Here is a 13008-nt window from a genome sequence, read left to right on the forward strand (position 1 = left end):
TCAGGACTGATTTCCTTTAGAATGGATCGCCTTGCAGTCCAAGGGACTCTCGAGAGTCTTCTCCTACACCACAGTTCAAAAGCATCAATTCTTCGGTGCTCAGTTTTCTTTATAGTCCAACTCTCACATCCATACGTGACTACTGGAAAAACCATAACTTTGACTATACAGACGTTTGTTGGGAAAGTAATGTCTCTGCTTTTTAATATGCTGCCTAGGTAGGTCCTAGCTTTTCACCCAAGGAACAAGCATCTTTTAATTGCATGACTGCAAGTTACCATCTGCAGTGATTTTGGAGCCCCAGAACATAAAGTCTGTTACTGTTTCCATTGTTTCCCCATCTATTTGCCATAAACTGATGGAACCAGATGCCGTGATCTTGATTTTCTGAATGTTGAGCTTTAAGCCAAGTTTTTCACTCTCCTCTTTCACTTTCATCAAGAGGCTCTTTAGTTTTTCTTTGCTTTCTGTCATAAGGGTGGTGTCATCTGCATATCTGAGGTTATTTATATTTCTCCCGGCAATCTTGATTCCAGCTTGTGCTTCATCCAGCCCGGCATTTCTTATGATGAACTCTGCATATAAATTAAATAAGCAGGGTGACAATATATAGCCTTGATGTACTCCTTTCCCAATTTGAAACCAGTCTGTTGTTCCATGTCCAGTTTTAACTGTTGCTTTGTGACCTACATATAGATTTCTCAGGAGGCAGGGCAGGTGCTCTGGTATTTCCATCTCTTTCAGAATATTCCAAAGTTTGTGTGATCCACACAGTCAAAGGCTTTGGTGTAGTCAATGAAGCAGAAGTAGATATTTTTCTGGAACTCTCTTGTTTTTTCAATGATCCAGCAGATGTTGACAATTTGATCTTTGTTTCTTCTGACTTTTCTAAATCCAGCTTGAACATCTGGAAGTTCACAGTTCACATGCCTGACTTGGAGAATTTTGAGCATTACTTTGCTAGTGTGTGAGATGAGTGCAATTGTGTGGTAGTTTGAACATTCTTTGGCATTACCCTTCTTTGGGATTGGAAAGAAAACTGACCTTTTCCAGTCCTGTGGCCACTGCTGAGTTTTCCAAATTTGCTGGCATATTGAGCGCAGCACTTTCACAGCATCATCTTTTAGGATTTGAAATAGCTCAACTGGAATTCCATCACCTCCACTAGCTTTGTTCATAGTGATGCTTCCTAAGACCCACTTGACTTTGCATTCCAAGATGTCTGGCTCTAGGTGAGTGATCACACTATCATGGTTACCTGGGTCATGAAGATCTTTTTTTGTACAGTTCTTCTGTGTATTCTTGCCACCTCTTCTTAATATCTTCTGCTTCTGTTTTAGGTCGATACCGTTTCTGTCCTTTATTGAGCCCCTCTTTGCATGAAATGTTCCCTTAGTATGTCTAATTTTCCTAAAGAGATCTCTAGTCTTTCCCATTCTATTGTTTTCCTCTATTTCTTTGCACTGATCACTGAGAAAGGCTTTCTTGTCTCTCCTTGCTATTCTTTGGAACTCTGCATTCAAATGAATATATCTTTCCTTTTCTCCTTTGCCTCGAGCTTCTTTTCTTTTCTCAGCTATTTGTAAGGCCTCTTCAGACAACCATTTTGCCTTTTTGCATTTCTTTTTCTTGGGGATGATCTTGATCCCTGCCTCCTGTGCAATGTCATGAACCTCCATCCATAGTTCTTCAGGCACTCTATCAGATCTAATCCCTTGAATCTGTTTGTAACTTCCACTGTATATTCTTTAGGGGTAATAATGCTCATCATGTTTCTAGTAAGCTGGGAGGGGAAAGAGGAAAGAAACCAAATCTGTTAAGAATGAGAGTGGCCATTGGTGATCATGAAGCAGCCAGCAAAGCATTTTCTTTTGTCAGTGAAAATAATAAACAATCTTCTATTCTTATTATAAAGTGTTTTATTTGAGCCAAACTAAGGACTAGCCTGGAAGCCTGCTTTCCAGATTACTCTGAGAAAATGCTCTCAGCACTTTTTGAGAAGCAGTTTTCAGCAGTTTTGTATCTTGTCAGAACAAAGAACATTAAACATGTCAGTGTTACATCAGGGTTTCTCAAGGTTTCAGAAGAACAGTCCAGCATGTACATAGCAAATCAGTCTGGGCTTGCACCTGGGAAGAGAGTTATTATCCCCAAAGGAGGGCTGGCATTGGCATTCCAGAAAGAGGCATTTAATCTTTAAACGTGCACAATCTTTGTTTTTTGTCAGTGTTTTTTTCTTTATTAATTAAAGCAGATGTACAATGCAAATTTGATAGGCCACAAACAGGAACTTTAGTTAGCACTGAATTCAAGTTAAAGTGTTAGTTGCTAAGTCATGTCTGACTCTCTGCGACTTCATGGACTGTAGCCCGCCAGTCTCCTCTGTCCATGAATTCTCCAGGAAAGAATACTGGAATGGGTAGCTGTTCTCTTTTCCAGGGGATCTTTCCAACCCAGGGCTCGAATGTTTCCTGCATTGCAGGCAGATTCTTTACCCACTGAGCCATCAAGGACCCTGAAAAGGACCCTGATTTCCATGCTGTCAAAAACCCTTGTATAATTTACAATTGGCTTTCCCCATAAACTTGGTTCTTCCATATCTGTAGTTCTGAATCTGTGGATTCAACCAGGGGGTATCCTATAGTGATGTAGTTATTTACTTAAAAAAATATATCTGTTGTAGTAGACCCATGCCCTTCAAACCTTGTTCAGGGGGCAGCTGTACAAGGTGAGAATGCTTCTCCAGCCTCAAGGTCTGAAACCCTGGGGATGGCTCTTAGGGGAGGAGTAACAGATTGGGTGGTGAAAGACCTCTTTCCTGACGTCTCCCAAAAGTAAGATGTGTTTACTTGCGTGAATTTTAAGGAGTCTGGTGGCCTTAGCTGGAGAGCAGGGGAGCAGATAAAGAACGAGGCAGAAGCCCACAGTGGCAATTTCCCGGCAAGGGGCCCTCTCTGGGACAGCTTTATCACTGAGCCCGTGACAGAGTGGGCATTGTTTCCTTCTGTGCTTTTCTCCTGCCTGTAAGGACATTGTGTCTTTTTTTGTCTTTCCCACTCGTCACGTCTAATTGCCAGTGCAGTGCCTACTGGCCATCCCAAAGGCTTCATTTCCCTCTCACTTCATGTCTGCAAGCTTTGTTGTTTAGCCACTAAGTCATGTCCGACTCTTTTGGGAGCCTATAGACTGTAGCCGGCCCAGCTCCTCTGTTCATGGGGTTTTTCAGGCAAGAATAATATTGGAGGGGATCACCGTTTCCTTCTCCAGGGGATCTTCCTGACCCAGGGATCAAACTCATGTCTCCTGCATTGGCGGGCCAGTCCTTTATCACTGAGTCACTGGGGAAGACTGTCTGTAAGCTCATGCCTGTGTGTATTCAGTGTTTCCTCTTTCAGCAGAGTGGTCTCAAGGTGGATGAGCTAGTTTTCTTCCAAACTGAACGAGAGGAAGGTAGGAGATGGGGTTGATTATCACTTTTCAAATTGGTCCTCTTAGCCCCATGCCCTGGAGGGAATCCCTCCCTCATAGTTTGAGTAACAGGGAATCTAATTCTTTTGGTTAGGGGTGAAAAAGGTCCTGAAAATATTCAAAGAGCAAATAGGAGTGGAAGGTCAAGTCTGAGGAATTGAGGCTTTTGGAAGAAGGACTGTGGTGACTCCCCAGGCCCATCTTTAGTGGAAGATGCCTCTGAGTCCCCTGGATTTGTGACAGTGGATACAAAACAGGGCACTGGACACGTAACACCATGTGGCCACACCAGTCAGCTGAGCGCTGCTTCCCACACAGCAGCAGGTTGTTGCTTCAGCCCCTGCAGGAACAGGGTCTGGAGATGAACTGTCTGTTCTTTTGTTCACTTTGTGAGCGGAATCTCGTGGGTGGATGGTGGATGAGATCTCCAGTGTTCACTTAGTTGTTGCACTCCCCTGGCACCACACCCCACTTTCCTACTTTATTTAAAGTAATAAAAGAGAAAAGCAGAACTGAAGAAAACTGATTACTAAATGTGGTTTCAGGCACAGAGTGCCTTTTACTTCCTTTTTTTTTTTTTTTAAAGCTTTTCATTGAAGTTAGGGCAGGGCAAAGGGGCATCTGGAAGGGGAGGATGCAATCCTGGCTTAATGGGCCCTTTATGGGACTGGAGTTTTTGGAAGAACTTCAAATGGAATGAAATGACTAAACTTTTCCGGTTCCAAGGAGTTTTGTTGTGTGGGGTGGGGGGAGAAATCCCCAGCACGGAACTCACTGGCACATTAGGATCATAATGCGAGAGAGAATACAAAATACATTTGTGGGTGAGATGCAGAGTTTGGAGGAGATAATGACTATTTTTTCAGCCTTCCTGTTACATGTATAGCATAGCAGCTATAAAGGAGGACAATAAAAACAAACTTTTTTTTTTACTTTCCCAGTATACTTATTATATCAGACAATGTTGTTTCCTAAACTTCTTGAAAAAAAACAATACAATCTGTGCAGGTCTCTTCCCTTCCCTGAATACCCATATACATGCTAAGTCACTTCAGTCACGGCTGATGCTTTGCGACACCATGGACTATAGCCCACCAGGCTCCTCTGTCCATGGGTATCTCCAGGCAGTACTGGAGTGGGTTGCCATGCCCTCCTCCAGGGGATTTTCCTGACTCAGGGATCAAACCTGCATCTCTTAAGTCTCCTGCATTGGCAGGCATGTTCTAAGGGAATAGCCCACTTCTAGCTTTGGGGTACATCCTTACCAGTCTAAGCTGAACAGGAATATAGCATGTGACCTAAGAAATGTTTCTTTGCTGGGGAGAGGGGGTAAGGGGTTAGGGGTAGAGGAAAGGAAGCAATCTTACCTTCCACTGGATGCTGTCCTGTCTGGCTATGACACTAGGAACCATGCCATGTAGTATTTTGGATGATGAAGTCTTTTAACCTGGATGATAAAGTTTATACTCTGGGAAGGACAAGCTGAAAAATGGGAAGAACCTGGATCCTTGTTTATATTGTTGAGTCACTGAATTTACCAGGTGGTTTATCTAGTTTATCAACCCTAAAACTAACTCATCTCTTGTTCTGTGAAATAATGTATTTTCCTTGTTAAAGTATTTGGACTTCAGTTTTCTATTTCTTGCAGCTTAAACAAGTTTAAGATTTGTGTATTGATGCTGAAAGTTTATTCTGTATAATAATATTTCCTTTATTTCCCCTTAAGTAATTATGATGTAGGCAGTTTACAAACCCTGGGGTTCAGTTCAGTTCAGTCGCTCAGTTGTGTCCCACTCTTCATGACTTCATGAATTGCAGCACGCCAGGGCTCCCTGTCCATCACCAACTCCCGGAGTTCACTCAAACTCACGTCCATCAAGTCAGTGATGCCATCCAGCCATCTCATCCTCTGTTGTCCCCTTCTCCTCCCACCCCCAATCCCTGCCAGGATCAGAGTCTTTTCCAATGAGTCAGCTCTTTGCATCAGGTGGCCAAAGTACTGGAATTTCAGCTTTAGCCTCATTCCTTCCAAAGAAATCCCAGGGCTGATCTCCTTCAGAATGGACTGGTTGGATCTCCTTGCAGTCCAAGGGACTCTCAAGAGTCTTTTCCAACACCACAGTTCAAAAGCATCAATTCTTGGGCACTCATCTTTCTTCACAGTCCAACTCTCATCCATACATGACCACTGGAAAAACCATAGCCTTGACTAGACGGACCTTTGTTGGCAAAGTAATGTGTCTGCTTTTGAATATGCTACCTAGGTTGGTCATACCTTTCCTTCCAATGAGTAAGCATCTTTTAATTTCATGGCTGCAGTCACCATCTGCAGTGATTTTGGAGCCCCAAAAAATAAAGTCTGACACTGTTTCCCCATCTATTTCCCATGAAGTGATGGGACCAGATGCCATGATCTTCGTTTTCTGAATGTTGAGCTTTAAGCCAACTTTTTCACTATCCTCTTTCACTTTCATCAAGAGGCTTTTGAGTTCCTCTTCACTTTCTGCTGTAAGGGTGGTGTCATCTGCATATCTGAGGTTATTGATATTTCTCCCAGCAATCCTGATTCCAGCTTGTGCTTCTTCCAGCCCAGCATTTCTCATGATGTATTCTGCATATAAGTTAAATAAGCAGGGTGACAATATACAGCCTTGATGTACTCCTTTTCCTATTTGGAACCAGTCTGGTGTTCCATGTCCAGTTCTAACTGTTGCTTCCTGACCTGCATATAGGTTTCTCAAGAGGCAGGTCAGGTGGTCTGGTATTCCCATCTCTTGAAGAATTGTCCACAGTTTATTGTGATCCACACAGTCAAAGGCTTTGGCATAGTCAATGAAGCAGAAATAGATGTTTTTCTGGAACTCTCTTGCTTTTTCGATGATCCAGTGGATGTTGGCAATTTGTTCTCTGGCTCCTCTGCCTTTTCTAAAACCAGCTTGAACATCTGGAAGTTCACGGTTCACGTATTGCTGAAGCCTGGCTTGGAGAATTTTGAGCATTACTTGACTAGCATGTGCGATGAGTGCAATTGTGTGATAGTTTGAGCATTCTTTGGCATTGCCTTTCTTTGGGATTGGAATGAAAACTGACCTTTTCCAGTCTTGGGGCCACTGCTGAGTTTTCCAAATTTGGTTACTTTGAGACAACTCATATGAACCAGGAGCTTCAGCTTTTCTAACTGCAAAGACGAGAGCAATCCGTTATTTGTTCAACTAAAGATATTTTAGTTTATTATTTAAATATTTATAGTTATTAGTCACTGTGTTCTAAACACTGTGTTCTAGAAGCTTGGAGTACATCATGAACAAGAGGGAGAAAAATCTCCACCCTCATAAAATAAACAAAATGAGGAAACAACATGTCAAATAGTAATCGTAAGGAGGAAAAAAATCAAGGAAGGAGGATATGAAGTTCTGTAAAGGAGTTAGGTGTTTGAAATCTTGAATAAGATGGTTTGAAGTCTTATGGATAAGATTGTCAGGGAAGGCTTTACTGAGACAGTGACTTAATTTTGCAAACAAGTGAGTGGAGACAGCTGCTCGGATCTCTGAGGAAGGGTCTCAGCAGCAGCGCTGAGGTGGAAGCAGCCCAGCACGTCTGCAGAAGAGTGGTGATGAAGGTAATAGGGAGCAGTGTTGGGTCTAGCCTCGAAGGCTACGTGCAGGACTTTGGGTTTCACTCTGAGTGGTAAAGGGAACCACTGGAGGGTTTTGTGCAGAGAAGTGACGTGCTCTGACTTGTTTTAATAAGCTACTTAATCCCTGATGGCTGAATGGTGAAGAATCTGCCTGCAATGCAGGAGATGCAAGATTCTGGTTTGATCCCTAGGTCAGGAAGATCCCCTGGAAGAGAAAATGGCAACCCACTCCAGTATTCTTGCCTGAAAAACCCCATGGACAGAGGAACCTGGCGGGCTACAGTCCAAAGGGTCACAAAGAGTCAGACAGTTGACTGAGTGACAGAGCACACACACATCAATAGTAAACAGAAGAGAGGTAAGGGGAGTATAGTCCCCTTTACTTTCACTTTCTTTCCAATAGTATAGAGAATATGATGGTGATTTGGCCCAAGGGAGGCAGCAGAAGCCGTTGTCGGAAGTAGTCAGATTCTGGTTGTAACTTGGTAAAAATAATGGGATTTCAAATGGTTAGTGTAATAAAGACACTGAGATTTCTGGCCTGATCGAAGGAAGAACTGAATTGCCAATTTTTGAGATATGAAAGATCGTAAAGGGAGCAAGTTTTGTCACAATTAAAAGCTCAGCTTTGCACATTCTTGCCTAGTAGATCTCCAATGTAGATTTCAGGTAGGCAGTTGGATCTACATGTTTGGAATGTACGAGTGATCTGGGCTGGAGATACATATTTGAGAGTCAATAACATAACTTAAAGCCATTGAGATTAGGGCCAAGTATTCTGAGAGTGAGTGAAGATAGAAAAAAAAAGTTCCAAAACCTAAAAGCCAGGTTGACGAAAAGGGAACAGTTAGAGACTGAGGAGGAGTATGGAGAATGGTAGGAGAAAAATTAGGCCAATGTACTGTCTGAAAGAGGAAAATGTTCTCTAAGATTGAGATGGTAGACTGTGTTAAATGCTGCTGAGAGATCGGGTAAGATGAAGACTAGACATTGGCCCCTCAAATTAATGACATTGGTAACTTTGGGTACACTGCTTCGTGGATTTGTGAGGGAAACTGGAGTGGGCTTAAGGGGCATGAGAGAGAGAGGTGGCAGACAGCAAGCACACGTAGGCCTTTGAAGGTACCTGGCTGTGAAGAAAAGAAACGGGGCATTAAGTAGAATGTCCCATGCAGAGGAGATGATTTATGACAAGGGAGACTTGTAGTGCCTGCCAGCAGGCGTAGGGTCAGCTGGAGGAGAAGGGTGTCAGCCTCTGCCAGGTGCATGAACTTCTGATCCCCAGCAACAGGAGAGAAGGCAGGGTGCGGGGTGTAGACGGAGATGCAGAGATCATTTCTTGCTGTGGAGGCAGAAGCTGGGTCCTCGGAAGAATATGCCAGCTTATTTTTGAGAATCGTTTTGACAGAAAGGTAGAAGTACTGTAACTACCTCATGCTGCTGCTCAGACAGGTGGTTTATGACTGCTGATGATTATTCAGACCATGGACACATAGTCCAGTATGCTGATGTCCATTCTCTATCTTATCTGTTCGCACTGTTATCTGACACAGACAACCATGGAAACAGTGAAACATTTGTATAAGTCAGTAGAATTTTATTTAATGAGATCACTCATTCAAAAGGTTGTGCTTTCTGTGTTTACTCTTACATTATATATAGTTTTTATTTATACAGAGATTCAAAACTTCAGTTACTTCAGGCTAAAATTCCTTGAGAATTTCCCCAGAATATACTGATTTACTCCCTTTCATTTTCCCTATTTTCAGCTAGATGACTACATCACTGTTTCTCATTTTTCTGCTGCAACACTTGAGCATATCCTTAGCAATATCAGTAAACCGACATAAACAGGGCAGCTCATACCAAAATAAGAGTTATATACACCTCTAAGTAAGGAATAACCAGAACATTGGGAATATTAATATCAGTGATTGGAACAATTATAGCTGCTGCTACTTAATATTATCCACCAAATATTATTCTAGGTACTCTTTATCCATTATCTCTAAACCCTCACAATATCCTTATTAATTGGTATTTTTTCATTTTATAAATAGGAAAATGAAGGTTCAGAGGGAAGAGGCAACTTGCTCAGAGTGTCAAAGACAACAGAGCCGAACGTTAAATCCAGGACTATACACTGTGAGTTCCCCGTTTTTGGTTTGCCCACGGCTCAATAGTTACTAACATCTCATGTGGGTTCACAGATACACACACACAGTTCTTGCCTATAGAGAAGACACAAATAAAGATGTATTTCCAAAACCAAGGTGCTTGGCGGGAGAGGTGAACACCAACCATTATGCAAGTATTGGGAGAGAGCGAGCTTACAGCATGGTCTAGGGAGGTTTGCTGGAGGGGGTGTTATTCTAAATTGAATTTCAAAGAATGAGTATGAATTATGTTGAAGAAATAGGGGAAGCATATTCTAGGTTAGAAACAAACCTCGTGTGGTAGGGCGTTTAATAAACTGAACAAAGTTCAGTACTTATGTGCACTCAGATTTAAGTTGGAGTAACAGGAGATGAGGTGCTTGCCTGAATATTGGCGATGATGATCCAGAAGTGTTACATAGTCAGATGTCAGATTTGAGTTAAAAGTGGAAGCGAGCTAGCAGCCATTAGGAGGAGGGCAAGTTCAGAAATTTTTAGGACTCTTGTGTCAAGTGGTTTGTTCTCAGAAAAACTTTCCTAGGAGAGACCGTTCTTTTGTGCACACAAATAACACAGTAAATTGTCATTATCACCAAGTTCATTCTTAGAGGGAAGCTCAGTTCAGTAACTTCATCTTAATGTCAAAGGTGAATTCTGTAATAATACGACCATATAGGATGTGTGGCCATTGGCACTAGCCAGCCTCACACATGCAGAAATAGAGTATCCCTGAAGAAACAAAAGTGGACACATTGTCAGCAGAAATCACAAATTTATTAACTCTTAAATATATCAATCAGTCATTTACCATTATGGCAAGAAATATATACAGTGTCCCATGGTAAACTGCAGTGTTTCAAAATGAGAGAAGATAATAAATGTGTAATTCCGTTGTGGTGGAGAGAACAAATCACAATTTCCTCACATCTTAGTGTGGAAGACAAACTTGATCTACAGTAATACTTCAACACCACATGCTTAAAGTGTAAAAAAAAAAAAAAAAAAACAAAAAAACTCTATACCTAATATTTTTCTAAAATACATGTATGCCACGTATAGCCATTTCACAAAAAGGTAAAAGAAATTAAAAAGGGAAAAATGAGGCCATTACTTTTTTCACAGATCTCATTGGCAGGTTAACATGGCTCAATACATTTACTGTATATATTTAAATATATATTGTTTTAAATCGTGTAATAATTATCAGAAAAGCTTCAATCCATCTACCATACATCCACTAGTAACAACATCTAAGGTGATTAGTAATCAATCAACACAGAAACGTGAAATAAGGGAAAAGAGGGAGGGTTGATTTTTTTTTTTTTTTTTTTTGCTTCTGCTTTAAAAATAGGCTTCTGAGGATTGTGAATTACTGCTGTTAAAATAAGGTTGATGAAGATACCCATGCACTATAAAGCATTTCAGGGAGGAGAAAAAGCCCCACAGGAATGGAATAAACAAGGGAAAAATGAGAAGCACAAAGGAAACAGGGACATTTCCCTTTTTTTTTTTTTTTTTTTAAAAGCAGGAAAATCCTAACTCCTAGAAGGGAAGCATAATTTTACCCAGACACTTGAGAGTAGCTACAAAACCACGAGTCACAGAGATCGTGTTCAAAACACTGAGAGGCCTGCAGTGTTCCCCATCCTCTGAACTTCCGAAGCCTAGCAGTGATCACACAGGAGGGGCAAGGCAGAAGAAAGTGCCTCTGCACAAAATCCAGGTCCACGACCAGCTGGGCGCTGTCCTGGCAACTGCTCCACTCAGTAAGACATGCTGCAGGTGCAGGAGGGTCCTATTTGCTTTCCTATACGTTTAAACTGTTCTAATATCTCCAACTTAGTTAGGATCCCTATGTCCGAACTAGAGCAGAATTACAAACCTTTGAGCTCTTCTTGACCTCATCTCTGTGGGCCCTGAAGATGCTCAAAGTATGAGTCCAGCCACCTCCAAGAGGCCTCAGTTTTTATTTTACCTTCATTATGCAAATTTCACTTTATTCACACTACTAAACAGGAAAAAAAAGATAAAGAATGAAAAAAAAAGATACAAAAAGAAGCAAACAAAAGTGATAAAGAAATAGGAGAAAATGAAGCAAAAATTAAAAAGCACAGGTTTGAGAAAGGAACAAAAAAATTCAATTCGGCAAATTTCACCAGAACAGTACGTGTATACCCTAAAGTGATCAAACTTGTCAGCGATGGGAGTTTTTCCAGTTTATGTAGTTTGACCCAAAAAGACATGACTTTAGATCATAGCAAACCCACTAATTCTCACTTCCACATTCATAAATGATTCAACCCACTTTGTGTAACAGCAACACAGCTTTCAGTGAAAAATCATCCATTGCAGCCAGGATCACACCAGGAAACTGAAGGTAATTTTTTGTTTTTTGACTTTTTTTGTTAAACAAGCTAAAACATATGAACAGCAAAGAGTTCTTAAAAATTTACTTTTCTCTTACAAACTCTCATTCAGAGAATGGTAATTCTGAAGTCTGTTAAGTCTTGGCATAAACAGAGAAATTGGATGACTAGATTGCACTCGGGAATATTGTGGAATTTTTTTTTTTGCTCACCTCCCCCTATTGTTTGCCAACAATGATTGAAGTTTGCATGGAACATCCCCATAGTTGAAGTGTAAACAATGTATAGGAAGGAATCTATGACAAGGTGATGCATCACATAGGCATTACACAGAGGACCTTCACAACTTCATGCACTCGGAAACATGCATGAAGAGGAGGGGAGGACGGCTCAGGGTTACCATCCAGGTGCCTTGAGAACAGAGAGTTGCAGAAGTGGCACTGTTGATGTTTAGCTGCAAAGAGAGGGGAGACATAAAACTGTTTTATGAAGTATCATCACATTGCTTTGCCAAAGATGAGGCGAGGCTACGATTTTTATAGCTAAGTAATAGACTGAAAATACTATGTATAAGAGATCTTTGCGGCCGTTAAGAGAGAAAATGAACGATGTTAGACAATACTGATTTCCTGCATTAATCTGTCAATTTGTTCACACAGAGCAAAGCTAAAAATACTCAGGCTGCAATCACATGATTAAATATACAGTTTAAGCAGTCATGCTTACCAGATAAATTAATAAATGAATCGTATTATTTGGTTGAAAGAGACTAAAAGTGTAACTTCATCTTTTAGCTTTTGTCACTATTCTTAGACTCCACTGGATGTCAACCCTAGAAGTCAATTTTACAGCCTCAAGAATAGGGAATGTGGGATTACTCTTATTTAACCAGAGGTCTTCTTTCTTTAAACCAACAGCTGGGAGCACTATTTCTTCCAAGCTTGGACAAAGTTCAGGGCTTTGACTGGGGAACAAATTCACGACGCTGCCACACGTATCTGAATCCTTCCAATCCAAGGTAAGAAGCCAATGTTAAACAACAACACAGGCGTGAATTTAACTACAGTCAACTTTCAATTATCCTCTGGAATTACTCACTTTGTGAGTTCTAAATTTCAGCCTGACTTCCTCCTTGTGGTCAAATACCATTAAACTTGGCCAGGCACAGCAAATTAATGTACTTATTAACCTTAGCTAAGTGCAGAACAGGAACTGTAACCTCTTGAAAAACAGACATCAAAGGATCCTAGAGCCGGATGTAAATTAGATCTGGATAATTGAGAGTTGTCTGAATTGACCCAGATAGAATTGACTTTTGATGTGAGAACTCCACAATATTTGAAATGCCACGATCTATATGCTGAAGGTAGGGTCTTTTCAG

General features: G+C 41.1%; 1 protein-coding gene across 10 annotated transcripts in view; it reads right to left on the reverse strand.

The window, feature by feature from the left end:
* Positions 1-10013: 10013 nt before the first annotated feature.
* Positions 10014-13008, reverse strand: part of CAMK2D (calcium/calmodulin dependent protein kinase II delta) — a 314733-nt gene continuing 311738 nt past the window's right edge. For all 10 annotated transcript variants that reach the window (XM_055588024.1, XM_055588019.1, XM_055588015.1 and 7 more), the window contains one exon: positions 10014-12081. Coding sequence is in view for 1 of the 10 variants with exons in the window: in XM_055588019.1 (XP_055443994.1) it covers positions 12078-12081 (4 nt within the window). In the remaining 9 variants the exon portion in view is untranslated. The remainder of the gene's footprint in view (positions 12082-13008) is intronic.

The sequence above is a fragment of the Bubalus kerabau genome, chromosome 7, assembly GCF_029407905.1.
Source record: "Bubalus kerabau isolate K-KA32 ecotype Philippines breed swamp buffalo chromosome 7, PCC_UOA_SB_1v2, whole genome shotgun sequence".
Lineage (NCBI taxonomy): Eukaryota > Metazoa > Chordata > Mammalia > Artiodactyla > Bovidae > Bubalus > Bubalus kerabau.